The sequence below is a fragment of the Zalophus californianus genome, chromosome 9, assembly GCF_009762305.2.
Source record: "Zalophus californianus isolate mZalCal1 chromosome 9, mZalCal1.pri.v2, whole genome shotgun sequence".
In the NCBI taxonomy this organism is placed as follows: Eukaryota; Metazoa; Chordata; class Mammalia; order Carnivora; family Otariidae; genus Zalophus; species Zalophus californianus.
This window is the reverse complement of record NC_045603.1, coordinates 85,930,356-85,950,451: the sequence shown is the minus strand read 5'-3', so window position 1 is coordinate 85,950,451 and position 20,096 is coordinate 85,930,356. Positions and strand designations below refer to the sequence as shown.

The window sequence follows — 20,096 nt, the reverse complement described above, 5'->3', positions numbered from 1 at the left end:
CATTCTTCAGAATAGATCATATATTAGGTCACAAATCAGGCTTCAACAAATACAAAAAGATTGAAATCATACCACACACCTTTTCTGTTTTTTTTTATTTTTACATTTTTTTAATTTTATGTATGTTAATCACCATACAGTACATCATTAGTTTTTTTATTGTTAATCACCATACATTGCATCATTAGTTTTTGATGTAGTGTTCCATGATTCATTGTTTGCGTATAACACCCAGTGCTCCATTCAGTATGTGCCCTCTTTAATACCCATCACCAGGCTAACCCATCCCCTCACCCCCCTCCCCTCTAGAACCCTCAGTTTGTTTCTCAGAGTTCATAGTCTCTCATGGTTTGTCTCCCCCTCCGATTTCTTTCCCTTCATTTTTCCCTTCCTGCTTTCTTCTTCTCCTTCTCCTTCTCCTTCTTCTTTTTTAAACATATAATGTATTATTTGTTTCAGAGGTACAGGTCTGTGATTCAACAGTCTTACACAATTCACAGCGCTCACCATAGCACATACCCTCCCCAATGTCTATCACCCAGCCACCCTGTCCCTCCCACCCCCCACCACTCCAGCAACCCTCAGTTTGTTTCCTGAGATTAAGAATTCCTCATATCAGTGAGGTCATATGATACATGTCTTTCTCTGATTGACTTATTTCACTCAGCATAACACCCTCCATTTCCATCCACATCATTGCAAATGGAAAGATTTCATACCTTTTGATGGCTGCATAATATTCCATTGTATATATATACCACTTCTTCTTTATCCATTCATCTGTCGATGGACATCTTGGCTCTTTCCACAGTTTGGCTATTGTGGACATTCCTGCTATAAACATTGGGGTGCACGTACCCCTTCAGATCCCTACATTTGTATCTTTGGGGTAAATAACCAGTAGTGCCATTACTGGGTCATATGGTAGCTCTATTTTCAACTTTTTGAGGAACCTCCATACTATTTTCCAGAGTGGCTGCACCAGCTTGCATTCCCACCAACAGTGTAGGAGGGTTCCCCTTTCTCCACATCCGTGCCAACATCTGTTGTTTCCTGACTTGTTAATTGTAACCATTCTGACTGGTGTAAGGTGATATCTTATTGAGGCTTTGATTTGGATTGCCCTGATGCCAAGCGATGTTGAGCACTTTTTCATGTGTCTGTTGGCCATTTGGATGTCTTCTTTGGAAAAATGTCTGTTCATGTCCTTTGCCTTTTTCTTGATTGGATCATTTGTTCTTTGAGTGTTGAGTTTGATAAGTTCTTTATAGATTTTGGATACTAATCCTTTATCTGATATGTCATTTGCAAATATCTTCTCCCATTATGTCAGTTGTCTTTTGGTTTTGTAGACTGTTTCTTTTGCTGTGCAAAAGCTTTTTCTCTTGATGAAGTCCCAATAGTTCATTTTGGCCCTTGCTTCCCTTGCCTTTGGCGATGTTTCTAGGAAGAAGTTGCTGCAGCTGAGGTCAAAGAGGTTACTGCCTGTGTTCTCCTTTAGGATGTTGATGGACTCCTGTCTCACATTTAGGTCTTTCAGCCATTTGGAGTCTATTTTTGTTTGTGGTGTAAGGAAATGGTCCAGTTTTATTCTTCTGCATGTGGCTGTCCAATTGTCCCAACACTATTTGTTGAAGAGACTGTCTTTTTTCCATTGGACATTCTTTCCTGCTTTGTCAAAGATGAGTTGACCATAGAGTTGAGGATCCATTTCTGGGCTCTCGATTCTGTTCCATTGATCTATGTGTCTGTTTTTGTGCCAATACCATACTGTCTTGATGATGACAACTTTGTAATAGAGCTGGAAGTCCGGAATTGTGATGCCACCAGCTTTGCTTTTCTTTTTCAACATTCCTCTGGCTATTCGGGGTCTTTTCTGGTTCCATACAAATTTTAGGATTATTTGTTCCATTTCTTTGAAAAAAGTGGATGGTATTTTGATAGGGATTGCATTAAATGTGTAGATTGCTCAAGGTAGCATTGACATCTTCACAATATTTGTTCTTCTAATCCATGGGCATGGAACGTTTTTCCATTTCTTTGTGTCTTCCTCAATTTCTTTCATAAGTATTTTATAGTTTTCTGAGTACAGATTCTTTGCCTCTTTGGTTAGATTTATTCCAAGGTATCTTATGGTTTTGGGTGCAATTGTAAATGGGATAGACTGCTTAATTTCTCTTTCTTCTGTCTTGTTGGTGTATAGGAATGCCACTGATTTCTGTGCAGTGATTTTATACCCTGCCACTTTACTGAATTCCTGTATGAGTTCTAGCAGTTTTGGGGTGGAGTCTTTTGGGTTTTCCACCTAAAGTATCATATCATCTGCAGAGAGTGAGAGTTTGAGTTCTTCTTTGCCGATTTGGATGCCTTTTATTTCTTTTTGTTGTCTGATTGCTGTGGCTAGGACTTCTAGTACTATGCTGAATAGCAGTGGTGTTAATGGACATCTCTGCCACGTTCCTGATCTTAGGGGGAAAGCTCTCAGTTTTTCCCCATTGAGAATGACATTCGCTGTGGGTTTTTCATAGATGATTTTTATGATATTGAGGTATGTACCCTCTATCCCTATTCTCTGAAGAGTTTTGATCAAGAAAGAATGCTGTACTTTGTCAAATGCTTTTTCTGCATCTATTGAGAGGATCATATGGTTCTTGTTCTTTGTTTCATTAATGTATTGATTGATTTGCGGATGTTGAACCAACCTTGCGGCTCAGGGATAAATCCCATTTGGTCTTGATGAATAATCCTTTTAATGTACTGTTGGATCCTACTGGCTAGTATTTTGGTGAGAATTTTTGCATCCATGTTCATCAAGGATATTGGTCTGTAATTCTCCTTTTGGATGGGGTCTTTGTCTGGTTTGGGGATCAAGGTAATGGTGGCCTCATAAAACGAGTTTGGAAGTTTTCCTTCCATTTCTAGTTTTTGGAACAGTTTCAGAAGAATAGATATTAATTCTTCTTTAAATGTTTGGTAGAATTCCCCTGGGAAGCCATCTGGCCTTGGGCTTTGATTTGTTGGGAGATTTTTGATGACTGCTTCAATTTCCTTAGTGATTATAGGTCTGTTCAGGTTTTCTATTTCTTCCTGGTTCAGTTTTGGTAGTTGATACATCTCCAGGAATGCACCCATTTCTTCCAGGTTATCTGATTTGCTGGCATAGAGTTGCTCATAATACCATGAACATTTTTGACCACAACAATATGAAACTAGAGGTCAACCACAAGAAAAAATCTGGAAAGACCACAGGTACCTGGAGGTTAAACATCATACTACTAAACAGTGAATGGGTCAACCAGAAAACCAAAAAGGAAATGAAAAAATACACTGAAAGAAATGAAAATGAAAACACAATGGTCGAAAACTTTGGGATGTGGCAAAAGGTATTCTAAGAGGGAAGTATAAAGCAATAGAGGCCTACCTCAAGAAGCAAGAAATATCTCAACCTAACCTTACACCTAAAGGAGCTAGAAAAAGAAAAACAAATGAAGCCTAATGCCAGCAGAATGAGGAAAATAATAAAGAGCAGAAATAAATTATATAAACTCTAAAAAAAAAAAACAGATCGATAAAACCAGGAGCTGGTTCTTTGAAAAAATTAATATTAATAAACCTCTAGCCAAACTTACCGAAAAAGAAAAGAGAAAGGACCCAAATAAATAAAATCACAAAGGAGAGGGGTGCCTATGTGGTTCAGTTGCTTAAGTGGTTGTGTCTGCCTTTGGCTCAGGTCATGATTTCAGTGTCCTAGGATTGAGCCCTGCATCAGGCTCCCTGGTCAGTGGGGAGTCTGCTTCTCCCTCTCCTTCTTCCCCTCCCGCTTGTGTGCTCTCTCTCTCTCTCTAATAAATAAAATCTGTTTAAAAAAATCACAGAGAGAAAAGAAACAACCAACACCACAGAAATATAAACAGTTACAAGAGAATATTATGAAAAATTATATGCCACAAATTGGACAATCTAGAAGTAAATAAATTCCTAGAAACATATAAATTACCAAAGCTGAAACAGAAAGAAATGGAAAACTTGAATAAACCTATGACCAGCTGAGGTACTGAATCAGTAGTCAAAAACCTCTAAACGAATAAAAATCCAGGGCCGGTTGGCTTCACAGGGGAATTCTAAGGAAGAGCTAAAGAAGAGTTAATACCTATTCTTCTCAAACTATTCCAAAAAATAGAAAAGGAAGGAAAACTTCCAAATCCATTCTATTAGGCCACCATCACCCCGATATCAAAACCAGATAAAGACTTCACTAAAACAGAGAACTACTGGCCAATATCCCTAATGAACATGGATGCCAAAATTCTCAATAGAATACTAGCAAACCAAATCCAACAATACATTAAAAAAATTGTTCACCACGATCAAGTGGAATTTATTCCTGGGTTTCAAGGTGGTTCAATATTTAGAAATCAATCAGTGTGATACACCACATTAATTAAAAAAAAAGGATAAAAACCATATGATTATTTCAGTAGATGTAAAAAAAAGTATTTTTCAAAGTACAACATCCATTCATGTTAAAAATTCTCAACAAAGAGTTAGAGGAAACATATCTCAATATAGTAAAGGCCATCTGTGTAAAACCCACAGCTAATATCATCCTCAGTGGAGAAAAACTGAGGGCTTTTCCTTTATGGTCATGAACAAGACAGATATATCTTTTCCCACCACTTTTATTCAATATGGTACTGGGACTCCTAGCCACAGTAATCAGACAACAACAACAAAAAAAATAAAAGGCAGGCAAATCGTCAAGGAAGAAGTCAAACTTCATTATTTGCAGATGACATGATATTCCATATAGAAAACCTGAAAGACTCCACAAAACAATTGCTAGAACTGATAAATTCAGTAAAGTGGCAGGATACAAAATCAATGTACAGAAATCTGTTTCATTTCTGTTAATAATGAAGTAGCATAAAGAGAAGTTTAGGAATCAGTCCCATGTACAATTGCACCAAAAACAGTAAGATACCTAGGAATAAACCTAACCAAAGAGGTAGAAGACCTGTACTCTAAAAACTATAAAACACTGATGAAAGAAATTGAAGATGACACAAAGAAATCGAAAGACATTCCATCCTCATAGATTGGAAGAACAAATATTGTTAAAAATGTTTATACTACCCAAAGCAATCCACACATTTAATGCAATCCCTATCGAAATACTACAAGCAATTTTCACAGAACTAGAATAAACAATCCTAAAACTTATATGGGATCACAAAAGACCCCAAATAGCCAAAAAAAAAAAAAAAAAAACCTTGAAAAAAGAAAATCAAAGCTGGAGGCATCACAGTTCCGGACTTCAAGTTATATTACAAAGCTATAGTGATCAAGATAATATTGTACCAGCACAAAAATGGACATACAGACCAATGAAACAGAATTGAAAACCCAGAAATGAACCCACAACTATATGGCCAACTAATCTTCAGCAAAGCGGAAAAGAATATCCAATGGGAAAAAGACAGTATCTTCAAATAGATGGTGTTGGGAAAACTAGACAGCAACATGCAAAACAAAACTGGACCACTTCCTTACACCACACACAAAAATAAACCCAAAATGGATGAAAGACCTAAATGTGAGACCACAAACCAGAAAAATCCTAGAGGAGAACATAGGTAGTAACCTCTTTAATATCAGCCATCTCCTTTCTAGATATGTCTCCTGGAGCAAGGGAAACAAAAGCAAAAATAAACTATTGGGTTTTTAGCAACTTGAAAGCTTCTTCACAGTGAAGGAAACAATCAACAGAACTAAAAGGCAACCCATGGAATGGGAGATGATATTTGTAAATGACATCTGATAAGGGTTAATATCCAAAATATATAAAGAACTTATAAAACTCAACACTTAAAAAACGAATGCAATTTAAAAATGGGAAGAAGACATGAATAAACATTTTTCCAAAGAAGACATACAGATGGCCGACAGATGCATGAAAAGATGCTCAACATCACTAAACATCAGGGAAATACAAATCAAAACTACAATGAGATATCATCTCACACCTGTGAGAATGGCTAAAATCAACAAAACAAGAAAAACAGGTGTTGGTGAGGATGTGGAGAAAGGGAGAACCCTCTTGCACTGTTAGTGGGAATGCAAACTGGCACAGCCACTGTGTGAAAAACAGTATGGAGGTTCCTCAAAAAGTTAAAAATAGAACAACCCTGGGGCATCTGTGTGGCTCAGTTGTTAAGCGTCTGCCTTTAGCTCAGGTCATGATCCCAGGGTCCTGGATCAAGCCCTCCATCGGGCTCCCTGCTCAGCTGGAAGGCTGCTTCTCTTTCTCCCACTCCCCCTGCTTGTGTTCCTTCTCTCGCTCTCTCTCTCTGTCAAATAAATAAATAAAATCTTAAAAAAACGTAGAACAACGCTATGATTCAGTAATTGCACTACTAGGTATTTACCCAAAGGATATAAAAATACTGATTCAAAGGGATAAATGCACCCCTATGTTTATAGCAGCACTATCTCCAGTAGCCAAATTATGGAAACAGCTCAAGTGTCCATTGACGGATGAATGGATAAGGAAGATGTGCTGTATGTATACACACACACACACACACACACACACACACACTCTGGAAAATTACTCTATCAAAAAGAATGAAATTTTGCCATTTGTAATGACATGGATGGAGCTAGAGGGTATTATGCTAAGTGAAATAAGTCAGCCAGAGAAAGACAAATACCATATGATTTCACTCACATGGAATTTTAAGAAGCAAAACAAATGACCAAAAGGGAGAGAGAGAGAGGGAGGGAGGGAAACAGACTCTTAACTCTAGAGAACAAACTGATGGTTACCAGAGGGGAGGTTGGTGGGGGGATGGGTTAAATAGGTGATGGGATTAAGGAGTTCACTTGTGATGAGCACCTTGTGTTGCAGGAAGTGTAGAATCACTATATTGTACACCTGAAACTAATATTACACTGTATATTAACTAACTGGGATTTAAATAAAAACTTAAGCCCTCAAACCCCACATATCATCATCAGTTCTCTAGAATCAGCAATGCAGTTGTTCTACTAAATTTACAACTCTAAATCCAGTGTGCAAGACCATAGTTTTCAATTATTTCTTTTCCGCTGACTTAGAGATAATCATGATTTTATCAAGTGTTGGATATTTTTTATCAGGAGCAGGTGATTCGGAGTCATTATTTTTACATTAAAATGAACCCTTGTATTTTCTTTTACTACACTGGGTAATTGGTTCAGATAGTGGAAATAACAATGAGCCAGACTTTCTGGCTGTCTAGACCTTCAGGTCATTGTTGTTAAATGCTGGTTTGGTTTTAGTGATTCAGATTCAGGGGTAGCTGCAAACTCAAACACGTGCCCTAATGAGTCATGTAGTGTCCATATAATATTTTTAGCATGATGTTAAATGAGTCTGAAGTAAAGAAAACATTCTTTTTGTACAGGTACAGATATGAAAAATATTCTCCTTTCTCTAACTCCACTCTCAGCCTCTCTCCATGTCTTTTGGAGTCAGACAGTCAATTACCTCTCTCGATTATAGAAAAATCACAATCCAAAAGGACTGATGGTAAGATGATTTTTTTTACTTGACTAAGAAAGCTTTTAAAAAAGAATTTATATGTGCTTTAGGATGGACAAAAATTTCTGTGATTTTTTTTTCTGTGAAAAGCTTTACTACTTAAATTGGGTTATTATAGTGCCATAAAAATTCCTAGAATATAAGGTAGTATATGATGAGATCCTAAGAGAATATGCAGAGATTCAAATATTATGGAAAGGGGCATGAATTGTCAGTGACAGAAAAGCTCCCAGTGGTTCCAAAAAGGTGGGCCATCAAATCAGGATAAAACTAGCTTGGCACATACAAATCTCAGTCCATTGCTCAGCTATGAAATATAATTTTCCCCCAGATCTCAATTGAAAATCTGTGTTCAGCCCCTTTCCATCAGAATGACAAAAATTTCATCTCAATTTGTCCCTAACCTTCACCCTTTCCTCCAAGGGCTGCTTACATTCTGGGGAGCTTACATAGCAAAGGGGGTGGTTGTGGGAGGGGCCTCTTAGTGTTATCAGTCCCTGGTCAACTTAGATATTTAAAATCCCTCTGGCCACAGTGTTTGGTCATACATGTCATTTTAAGACCATCCTATGTCTACCTTCCTGTCCTTTTTAGCACAGCAACTCTCTCTAATGTAGAGGTGACAGTCTTGGAAACTTGGAAATAGTTCTATTTTCCACACAAGACAGGATGCAGGGAATTTTGTTAGAATGTCTAGAGTTCCATATGGCTGACCCATATTCCATATCAATGCATTGTGTGAGCCACCCTTGGGAACATGGGAATCCTCTGGAAACCCTTTGAGGAGTCAAAAGCAGGGCCACAGTGTACAACCGTCTCAGCTTTTGGGTCTTGATACCTTCCTGGGCTCTACCTGGCCATGGTGGCACAGGTTCTCCCTGCTCATGGAGTCCACACATCTACCCACAGGTGTCTGCATGTCTCCAGGATGCTATAGAGACAGGAGCTCAAATGCCCTCTTTCTACTGCCCTTCAGCATTGACATGCTCTGCGCTTCCTCTTCACCACTCCCACCTCACTCCCTGCTCCTAGCCTCTGGATTGATTTCTTTATAGGCAGTGTGGAAGCTTCTCTTTTATCTACCTGTTAGTCATGCAAATATTTTACCTATATCATAAAACTAATTTCCCCTAATATCCTCATCAGTGCTTTCTTTTGAGATGTCTTTTTCCCTGAGCAGTGAACACTTGAAGTCTGGTTATTTGAATGAAGGGAAGGGCCAGAGGATTAAAGGAAATCTAGAAATATGAGGGGAGGAGGTAGGGAAGATGTAATCATGTAAAAAATTTACCCCATCCCGCTGTATGAAAAGAAGCAGAAAAACACCCTGGAAGGAGAGGGAGGAGGTTTGAAGATATTTTGTTTTTGTTTTTGATAATCACAAAAGATGTGATATAAATGGCAATACAACTAATTAGGACATATTTAAACCTTTAATATTAAGAAGAGAAACGTAGGGTTTAGAGGCAGGAATTAAAATGTTTTTAGTGGGAAGAGACAAGTTATGAGACAGGTATACAGTATAAGACTCACAACTCAATCTTTTTCTTTAAATGAGGTCTTGCTCCCTTAAAGTCATAGACTTATGTGGACATCAGACATAGTGGATGCAAAGTTCATCCTAAAAATGATAGTAGGGTAAATATAGGGCTCTTCTCAAAAATGCTCCCTGGACAACTTCCATTCCCCCCACAACACTGGAGAGCAGAGCTGTCCAACAGAACTCTCTGCGACGTGGAAATGTTCTATATCTAGTTTGTCTGATAGAGCAGCCATTAGCCACATGTGACTGTTGAGTACTGTAATATAGCTAGTGTGACTGAAGAACTGAATTTTTAATGTTCTGTAAACTTAATTTACATTTCAGTAGCCACATGTGGTGTGTGGCTACTATACTGGAAAGCACAGATCTAAGATGTCTTCCCCTATCTATAAGACTTCCCTACCAACAAGCTTCTTGGGATCACAGAAATGTTAGAGGAGTAGGACTGATATTAGAATTAGGTTGTTTGTTTTTTTTTTAGAAAAGGAATTAATATTATATTTGTGGGGAGTAGAATGGAAATCCACAGAAGATAAATTAAAAAAAAATGCTTGGTCACTTGGCTACATTTCTAGAAGAGGCAGAGTTAGGAAGTAACAAGACTATACACACAATAGTCTTGTCTGTCACACAGTCTGACTCATCTGCACAAAAGAATTCACCTCAGTTCTAAATAACCCATATTTTACCTTCAAATTTTACTTTAAGGGCTACTAGTAAGTGGAAATAACTCCTACCTCATAGGATTATTAGGAGAATTTAATTTTAAAAATGCCTGCCAATCACTTAGCCCAGTGCCTGACAGAAAGGGAGCATTCAGAAGTGGTGATTGTTGGAGATAGAAAATATTATCATTTTTATTAAAGTGATTAAACTCTTCAAAGTGTATTTCACTTGTGATATGGGAGTTAATTCTCCAGCTTCACATGATTATATCAAGACATGACTTCTACAAAAGCATTTAAAAATTGTTAGCTTTGAATTTCATTCTAAGAAGACTGCCAAAAGGTTCTTTCTGTTGGAAGAGTTATACTACTAAAGCATATAGGGTTTTAAATTTTTATGTGAAGTTAGGTTCCTTAACATGAGCCCTAAAAATGGTTATTCACTGTCAAACAATTGTGATGCTGCCCAAAGTTGAAGTATCACCCATATAAAATTTTGAATTTCAGATAAAACTTGGTCAGCAATAAAATTACAAGTGATTTCTGTTGAAAAATTGAAAAGTTTAAAGATTAAGGGGAGAAAATCCTTCATTCGAAATTTTGTGTTTTGTCCCAGGCAGGATATTGAATGTTATTGGAGCATAGGAATTCAAAGGATTCAGTGTAAATATAGAATAAAAAAGAGAAAATAAGCAAGGCATCAGAAAGAAGAATCAAGAGTTCCTTGATCAAAATCTCTGGGGTATTTACATTGCCTAAAACATTGAAGCCAAAATATTTTCCAAACTTGCTCTGACTCCTATCAAATTATGTCTATTGAAAATTTCACTTTTACATCCTAATCCAGTTTTAGGACAGCTTGTAGAAATGCAGAATAAATATTTAACTTTGATACTGATCTAATTTCATTCCTATTATTCGCTTTCCTTTCAAGAATGTGAAATGGATGCCGGCTCTTCCATGTGGGTTTATGTTTTCCTGGGGAACCTTCTTCGTGGAATTGGGGAAACTCCTATTCAGCCTCTAGGCATTGCCTACCTTGATGATTTTGCCAGTGAAGACAATTCTGCTTTCTATATTGGTAAAGCCTACCTCATTCATCTTCTTGGGAAGCAGGGTACCTGGTTTTCTCAACTCCATTCCAAACTAAATAGAGCGTGGAAGGTTTTATCCTTCAGTTCCAGTTCCTTTTTTGAGTTCACATGTTTCTGAGGTCCACACTGAGGATTTGGATGAAGAAACTTGAATTGCGTTCGGGAAAGAACATCAGATTAAAAGGAAATAACTGGAAGATCAATTGCCATGATGTATGACTTTGTGCAAATATCTTCCTGGACTTCAGGTTTCATAGGTTCTTTTTACTGGGTTAACCGTACTCCTGAAGCATTTAGGTGTCATTTATACTCATTCTTTATTTTGTTTCCAGAGCCCTAGAAACTACTTCCCATTTTTTAAGCCCTGACTATTTAAAGCATTTTCTTCCTGTGCGGGGTAGGCAAGGAATTCTGAGTTCTCAATAGCAAGTATGAATGGATAAAAACACAGAAAGGATGAGAGCAAGGCCTGAGGCTAATCTGTGTCTGGAACAGATGCCAGTAGATAGACCAGCAGCTAAAATCATACACACGCACACCACAGCAAACTCAAACTTCAAGGCCAGATGCATCTAAGTAGCATTTATGGAGTACCTCTTGAGTCTTAGAAAATAAATTTTTCTCCATTTCACACATCAGTCTTGATTTCTTGGGGCTCTGATCTTTTGAAGGCCTGGCCTTCAAGGGATAGAGGACAAGATTTAAATTCACTGAAAGGGGCTGGGACTAGCTCCACAGTATAGTTCTGCCCTGGCCATGTGCACAGAACTCCAGAGGGCTCTCATTACAGTCAAGCAGGCTGTGATTAAAAACAGGTTACCTGCTCTGATGGAAAACTGCAGTGTAAATCAGGACCTGGAACAGAAGCTCCATCACATGTGCTAGGCAGTTACTCTGGGGACTAGAGGAAAGGTTGCAAGCCAAGAGATGCATGCAGGTGTCAGGGTGTCCCCTTCCTGCCCTCTCTCTTCACCCCCTCTTCTCTTCCAGAAAGGATCTGGTAACTGCCATTTATTCCTCCTCTTAATTTAAATTAATCTGCCAGGGATATGTGTGCATCAAGCTCTGTGGTGAAATGAAAGGTAGATGGGACATACAGCTACCTTTCTGGTACCCAGAAGCAGTGTTGTTTAAGCAATCTGCTCTAGATTCCTCTTAATGCTGCCCAGGCTGGTCATGATTGTTCCCAAGAGCACCTCTTTGCATTCACAGGTCTAGCTCCTTGGCTCTCTGTGTTCAGGGATCTGCATAGCTACTGCTCTCACATGGTCCCACAGACTCTCTGAATGCATGCACTTTTGCTCTAAGGTGGAAGAAATCAATTTTAATGTCAAAAATGACTCTTATGCTTAACCAACCATAAGAAGTTTTTGAAAGACTGTCAAAATAGTATAATTCTATTTTTTTGTTTTTTGTTTTTTGTTTTTTTTAATCAGTAGGGCAAATCTAATCCTAAGGAGTAAAGTTTGCTCCATTTGTGGGAAATTAACTTCTTCAGAATCTTGGTGTTATTTCCTTACTAAGAGGTAATTAATGCCTCCCAAGTGTTCATTCTTCTTCCAAAGCTGAGAAGGACTTATTTCCTGATTCAATAAGGTTGAAAAATTGACAAATTAAGCACACTTAAGAGTTGATGAGATATTTTCAGCTACTAACTGGATCTCACTCCTATTTCTTGTTTAAAATTTATTAATTTACAAAAGCGGAGAAATGCCGCTTTTTTTTTTTTTTTTTTGGGTGCAGGGTGTGTGCAGACGGTTGCAATTATAGGACCGATCTTTGGCTTCCTGCTAGGCTCATTATGTGCCAAACTGTATGTTGACATTGGCTTTGTAAACCTAGGTAAGAAAGTTTATTTTTATTTATTTATTTATTTTAGTCACTGCAATTTTTTTAATGGGGATGGTGTAGAAAATATCAAATTCCCTTTTCATAAAGTGACAGGATGGTAATCTTTCATAAAATGAAAATAATCCACTGAAAATTTGTCATTGATCTAATCCCTGCATGCATTAATAAATGGAATATGAAAAATAGGCAGTGGTTAGAACTGGATGACCCATGGTTTGTTATTCAGATGTATCCTTTTTCACTTCTGTTTTGCCACTTCAAATGCATTCCAGCGTAGTTAAGACTAAAAACTGTGGCTTCTTGTTGACTCTTGTTGGTTCAGGTGTAATAACAAGACAGACACATCAATTGATAATGTATTTTGTAGACTTGCCGGGAAGACCAAGAACTGAAAGTGTTCTGGCAACCAAAATGTGTTCTTTACTGTACAGATCTTTTTCAGGTGGAGGCATATTAGAGTGAGTCTACCTTATTCTCTGGGAGAGTACTTGTGGAGGGAATAAATGGGGGACCTCATCCTTCCATAGCTATTAATGTGTCTCTGTCCTTGTGAGATGTACCTCCTGGATATGGACATTACTTTTCTTCCTTTTTTAAGAAGTTCAAGAAAGGAGTTAGAAACAAGAAAACAAGTTTCATCTTTAAAAATTCTGAAACTGCATTTTGAAGTCCTCATGTGTTAAAATTAAATGCAAAAACTCTTGCACCAATTTTTCTTTTTTATCAAATAAACTACAAGATACATTCCAAAAATTTTATTCATTAACCTCATTAATTTTGCATCTATTCTATCCCAGGTGCTGTTCTACCACAAAATGGTGAATAAAATGGTAGTTGAGTACCTTGACTTCCTGAGGTTTTAAAATCCAGTCATGGAGATTGATTCAGATAAGAAAGGATAGGTGTGATGAGTGGGACAGAGGGAAATTGTTAAGGGGAAGCAATGAAGATGCAGTGATGAGGCAGTGTGAACATTTTACCAAGTATAATGTGGCAATTGAGCCTAGTTGTCAAAGGACATGTGTTTATTTCATTGTTCTCACAGAGTGCAGTGGAGGTAGATCTATCATATATTTTATGGGTTCTTATATAGAAAAGAAGAAAAAACACTTGATTTGGTTCAAAAAAAACTTCATCACTACTTACCTTTTCATCAAATAAGAAATGGTGTCAAAAATAAAGTTTTGATGATGAATAAGATACTGACATTTGTATATACAAATCCTTGCTTCAGACCTAGATTAGCTCTGAAGTATTACTGTCATTTAGTGACTAACATTCTGAGTGTTTTAGACTAGATTGGGACCAGAGGGTGTAGGATATAACTCTTTCTTTGAGAAAAATCTTGGACAGACATTCAATATGTGGACCAGATGCAAGCGGTGCTAATGTGGGGGAGTTGGCAGAAGGCTTGGAGCCCCCATAATTCTCCCTCATAGGGTGCTTGCTTCCTGTCATGGGCCAGGGGATCCCTCTGCAGAACCCCAGGGCAAAGTAAGACCCCCCCTCCCCCAGGATTTAGACTCTATATTTTAAATCTAAGGAACAAATGAAGAAAAGCATCATGTTCCAGAAAAAAAAGCACCATGTTTCCTTCAAAAAGCAAGATGATGATAATATTCAGACTAGAAAGTTATCATGCATCAATTATTAGGTATTTTTATGATGTGATAGAGCTGATGCTAGGATTTTTTAAAAAATAAGCTTATTTCAACTCACTGGCTTTGCTGTATATGCTATTTAGCCATCCCCTCTGTCTTTCAGATCATGTAACCATTACTCCAAAGGATCCCCAGTGGGTAGGAGCCTGGTGGCTGGGTTACCTAATAGCAGGAATTGTAAGTCTTCTTGCAGCTCTGCCTTTCTGGTGTTTACCAAAGAGTCTGCCGAGACCCCGAAGTAGAGAGGATTCCAATTCCTCCTCTGAAAAATTCAAGTTTATTATGGATGATCATACAGACTACCAAACACCCCTTGGAGAAAAGTCAAAAATAATGGAAATGGCAAGAGGTGAGCCAGATTCTCCTTGATTTTGAAGCACTTTCAGTTTTCCTGTTGAGACTCTGTAAGGAATCTATAAATAATACCCTCTCTCCCCATCATTTGTTCAGAAAAATTGAGAAACTATACAGGAAGCAGAATGGAAGATTACAAAGTCAGCTTTATTACTGGAGAGGAATTAAAGATCATGACCCAAAGTTTTAGTAACCTTCCTTGCTGACATTCCCACCCTTACACTACTACAGGTTAGACCTGGCAATGGCTCCTATCTGGGATTGCTGCTTCGCATCAGTCTGGGTGGACAGAAAAGAGTGAATCTTCAGAGCTTGTGGCCTTTTAACAGATGAGATTCAGTCATTCGACAAATGTGTCGGTGCATGTTTCCCACTGTTGATCAAAGGAGTGAGTGTGGTGCAGGGCACAAGGCCAGACATGTTAATGTGAATTCCTTTCACATGGAAAAAGAGTGGCCATGAGACAGATTGGTCCCCCTCAGTTGGGCCCAGCAAGCAATATTTACAGAAAAATCTTCACATTTCAAACTCTTCAGCTGCATAATAGGAAGAAGGGAGAATGCCAAAGCTCATTTCTTATATTAAGTTCATTAAATTAAATGGAGATAATGTTCATGTTTCTTTCTCTGTGACCATGACGCAAGTTTGAAGAGGAGAGACCAGAAAACTGAAGTTCTAGATGTCCTACCAATGACTTTCAGCTCCGTAGGGAGAGAGTGTTCTTGTCCCTCTTTCCTTCTACCCATATCATTGGGAGGAACGTGTTCCTGTCTGACTTATACATCTAACTGTAATCTAAATTATATGCCTGTAGAAGCGAGTGCCTGTGTCTAGATATGAACCTGACAGATCTCAGCCTCGACTTGTGCCAATGCTTCATATCCATAGTGTATATGGGCACCATGCTATAACCGTGGCTGTGGGACTCGGCCAGCTATGCCCTGGTGCCAAGGCTGTGTCTTCTGCTAAGTGTAATGCTGTCTTTAATTACTCCATGTTATTTTTGTCTTATAGATTTTCTTCCATCACTGAAGAATCTCTTTGGAAATCCACTGTACTTGTTATATTTGTGTGCCAGCACCGTTCAGTTCAATTCTTTGTTTGGAATGGTGACCTATAAACCCAAGTACATTGAGCAGCAGTATGGGCAGTCATCCTCTAAGGCCAACTTTGTTATCGGTATGTTCACCTGTCCTTCACACTTGCCAGTAGGCACTATCAGCTGCATCTTGTTAACCCTTAGGCATTTAGGCATTCTCATGTTTAGACTGAAGGTGATTTACAACATTTTAGATATGAAGTCAAAAAGTGATTGAAAAAAATCTAGCAGAGTGAAAAAAATCCAGTTAAAATACTGAGGTTGTCTGTGGTACAATTTTGCAGCAAGAATTACTCACAACTGTAAATGAGTGACCTTAAGAATATTACGTAAACTGAACGTGCATTTTATTAGGAGATTGTGATACTGGGTATGTGTCTTTCAAGTGTAGCCAAAACTTCCTAACAGTGGCCATTTTACCTGAACAGTTTCTAAGATTATAAAAAGTGAGTATTTGGAGAGGTTAAAAGGTGTTCATTGCAAAACAAAGTTTGTTTTTGCTCAGAGTTAAAGGACTTTCCTCAGTCCTGGCATTCAGGTTATTTAAAAGGGCTGTGTTTCTAGCATAGCAGATCAGTCAACAATGAAAAAGCTATTGAAGGGCAAAGAAAAGCACGAAGAAATGAATGAAGAACCAGAATGTGCAAATACATGAACATCATGCTCCAAGTAATTAGATACTTTTAAAACCTGGATTAGCTCCATTAGTTCATGAGAACATCATTTAATGCTTCTGTTTAAAGGCATATTTTATTCCTTGGGACATATTCCTTAATGGTAGGAAAATCCAAAGATTTAAAAAACATTTCTTCTTCATAAAATATTTTAAAATTGTTCTATTTCTCTATCTCTGAAAGACGCCTCTGAGCTTATTTCAGAATCCCTAATTGTCCTGTAAGAATCCTGGATAATGGATACTTAGTAGGTGCTAATTTAGTTGACTGTTCAGACTATTCTGTTAAATTATAAATATTAAAGCTATACCACTCAACTTTTACTTTCAACATTAATTGGTTCAGATTGATTTAATTGTATGATTTAATGGTTTACCTGAAGAAACATTTTAGGTTTTATTCCCCCAAAACCCCCTCCATGCCAATCAGTGCTTTATACTGACTTTAATAAGAATAGAAGAGAAATAAAAGCTTAGGAGACATTCTTTTTATTTTATTTCAAAATCTCCTTTGTGTTTATTGAGCTATAACTTACAAACAATAGTTAACTCTGCAGCCCCTAAATGTGTAGCTCAGCTGGATAAATGTTTACACAAAAATCCGTATAGTAACTATCAGCTGGAACATGGAACTCATTTCAGAACCACAGAGGGCTCCCTCAAACCTCCTCCTGTTCCATACACTTTCCTAATGCTAATAATTATCCTGAACTTTGTCATCACAGGTCAGCCTTGCTGGTTTTTGAACTTTATACAAATGGAATAGTATGCTATGTACTCGTTTGTATCTAGCTTATTTCAATCAAAGTGAAATCTATGAGATTCATTCATGTTGTGTGTAACAGTTTGACCTTTTCCGTTGCTGTGTCATATCCTATCACATGAATATACCACAGTTTATTCATTTTATTGTTGGTGGGCATTTGGGTTGTTTTCTGCTTTTGACTATTATAAATAACACTGCATGACCATTCTATATGTATTTTGGTGGTTGTATACACAATGTTTTTCTTGGCTGTATCTTGGAGCAGAACTGCTGGGCCATAGGAAGTATGTATGTTTAGATCCAGTAAATATAACCAAAACATTTACAATAGGATTGTGTAAATTTATACTCACACTAGAAGTATAAGAACTTTCCAGTTGCTCCACATCCCTATCACACTTAGTATTGTCAGTCTTTTTCACTGTAACCCTTCTTATGGAGTGTGGTGATATCTTATAGTTTATTTGCATTTAACTGATAACTAATGATGTTGAGCGCTTTTTTGCAGGCTTATGGTTACTTTAACATTCTCTTTTGTCAATTATGTTCAAATTGTTTGCCTGTTTCTCTTGAGCTGTCTCTTTTTTTATTGATTTGTAGGGGTAGGTACTTTTTTCATGATACAAGTTCTTTATTGAATATATGTATTGTAACTATTTTCTCACAGACTTCAGTTCTTCTTTTCACTGTCCTAATGGTAAGCTGCTTATTTTTAAGCAAGTCCATTTTCCAGTCTTTTTCTTTCTCATTAGTGCTATCTTATTGCCTGTTTTAAGAAATTGTCAAAACCGAAGGCCATGAAAATGTTTTCCTAATATTTCTACTAGTAGCCTAAGTGTTTTAACTTTCACATTTAGGTTATAATACATTTCAGGTAGTGTCTTGTTTTTAAAGATTTTATTTATTTGAGAGAGAGAGAGAGCACAAGCAGGGGGAAGGGAAGAGGGAGAGGGAGAGGGAGAAGCAGATTCCTCACTAAGCAGGGAGCTGGATGCAGAGTTGTAACCCAGGACCCTGGGATCATGACCCCAGTGGAAAGCAGATGCTTAACTGACTGAACCACCCAGGTGACTCTGATTATCATACATTTCAAAAAATTTTTTTAGTATAATGTGAAGGAAAAGGTCAAGTTCATTTATCAAAATGAAAAAGCCATCTTTTCCCCCATGAATTGCAATGAAGTGACACATCTTTAAGTGTATGTTTATTTTTTATTATTCAACATGTGCATAACAGAGTGTGAGGGCATTTGATTTTGGTGTCACTAGAATGATAAATACATTTTTAATTTCAAATTAAAAACATTTATTTCATAAAGGAAAATTAAGCATTGTTTGGGGAAAGATATTTATAATAGAAAATGAGATTATATGTAATCTCATTCCTTTATTGGGTAGATAATAAATGAAATACTTTTGCCAATAAAATTATTCTTAAGGAAAATTAGCACAGATGAAAGAACTTGAAATTCTGAGAGATTCAGTGGCCTGCCTAATTGCATATATACATTATGATGTAGCCAGGAATAAAATTATTTCCCCTGAGTTATATTTCCTCTCCGGACATAATTATTTTTGGAAAACTGACAAGAAGAATCTAATAATTCTTTTTTAAGTTGTGGGCAGTTGATTTCTTTTAAAAAAATCAGAATTTTTTGACTCCTCTATCAAAGTTTGCCTAAAATTCTGATTCCTCATAATTTCTATCATGTCATGTCTATGGATAATTCAAGTGCTTTTGTGAGAGATAAGTAACAGTGTCTAATGATTTCAATCATTATAGCTAGGATTCTTTCCTGAATGTATCTTGGTTTCACATTAATTAAGTATGGAAAAAAAGCACAGTAAGAGTAAGTGGGAAAATGAGTCAATATCCATAACACTTATTTTGCTTATCTTTAGAATGGTGAAAACAAATGCATCATTAGGTTAAAATAGAGATTAAATAAGACCTATAAAATACATTGTAAATGTATACAGCTGTCATTCAATAAATACTGTTCTCTCACTTCTTTCTCTTCTTCTATCATACTTCTCTCTCTTTTCTCCTTCATTTTTTTGGGGGTAAGGTGGGGGAGGCCACAAAGAATGATCCTTTCCGTGATGAAATAAGGGAGAGAAACACGAAGAAAGCACATTTCCCCTCTGCTCTCAGAGAAGACATTTGACATGACCTGGTGGAAAGCATAAACAGAAATTTTCCTTGTGTTCAAGGGCCAGTTGTTACAATGATGATTTATTTTTGCTGTACGTGTTTTGCTATGTTGGCCATATTTCTAAAGTTAAGAAATAATATTTTCTCATGTTAGTTACTTTAATTTTGCAAAGAAAATTAAAGAAAAATAAGCAACAAAAATGTTTCAAATTCAGGGACTAGGAGGCATATGGCAAAATGATTTTGCTTTTTTGAGTGTGTGGGTTTTTATTTTCCCCATTGCAATTTCCAGATGAAGTTTAGATAGCTGAATTTTTCTCCTTTTTTAAAGCTTCTTCTATCACTGTTAAGTTATGTGAAAATGATCTTATGTTTTGTTTCCTTCTTAATACACAGATTGCAATTATTTAGTCATTTTTCTTAATTTCTTGGAGTTTTTTTTATTAAATAAGACAATACCTAGTGGACATGATACATTGACATTGACTCTCATTGACAGCAATGATTATCATTCTCCATTCTTGGAGGAGTTACAAATAAGGAAAAGTTATGATAATTATTTGGGGAAAGTTGCTTATTAATAGAAAACACTAATTTTTGTGGCTAAGCTAGCAGACCAAATTAAATATGTTTTATGATGTGTTCTAGAATTAG

General features: G+C 37.0%; 1 protein-coding gene across 8 annotated transcripts in view; it reads left to right on the top strand.

Annotated features, from left to right (window-relative positions):
- The window catches only part of SLCO1C1 (solute carrier organic anion transporter family member 1C1), a 62,289-nt gene that overhangs the window by 21,823 nt on the left and 20,370 nt on the right, over positions 1 to 20,096 (top strand). For 5 of the 8 annotated variants that reach the window (XM_027592730.2, XM_027592729.2, XM_027592726.2 and 2 more), the window contains 5 exons: positions 7,446 to 7,570; positions 10,725 to 10,871; positions 12,628 to 12,726; positions 14,500 to 14,745; positions 15,765 to 15,929. In XM_027592730.2, coding sequence (XP_027448531.1) covers positions 7,446 to 7,570; positions 10,725 to 10,871; positions 12,628 to 12,726; positions 14,500 to 14,745; positions 15,765 to 15,929 — 782 coding nt within the window. The remainder of the gene's footprint in view (positions 1 to 7,445; positions 7,571 to 10,724; positions 10,872 to 12,627; positions 12,727 to 14,499; positions 14,746 to 15,764; positions 15,930 to 20,096) is intronic. The other 3 variants (XM_027592731.2, XM_027592733.2, XM_027592732.2) reach the window with 3 other exon arrangements.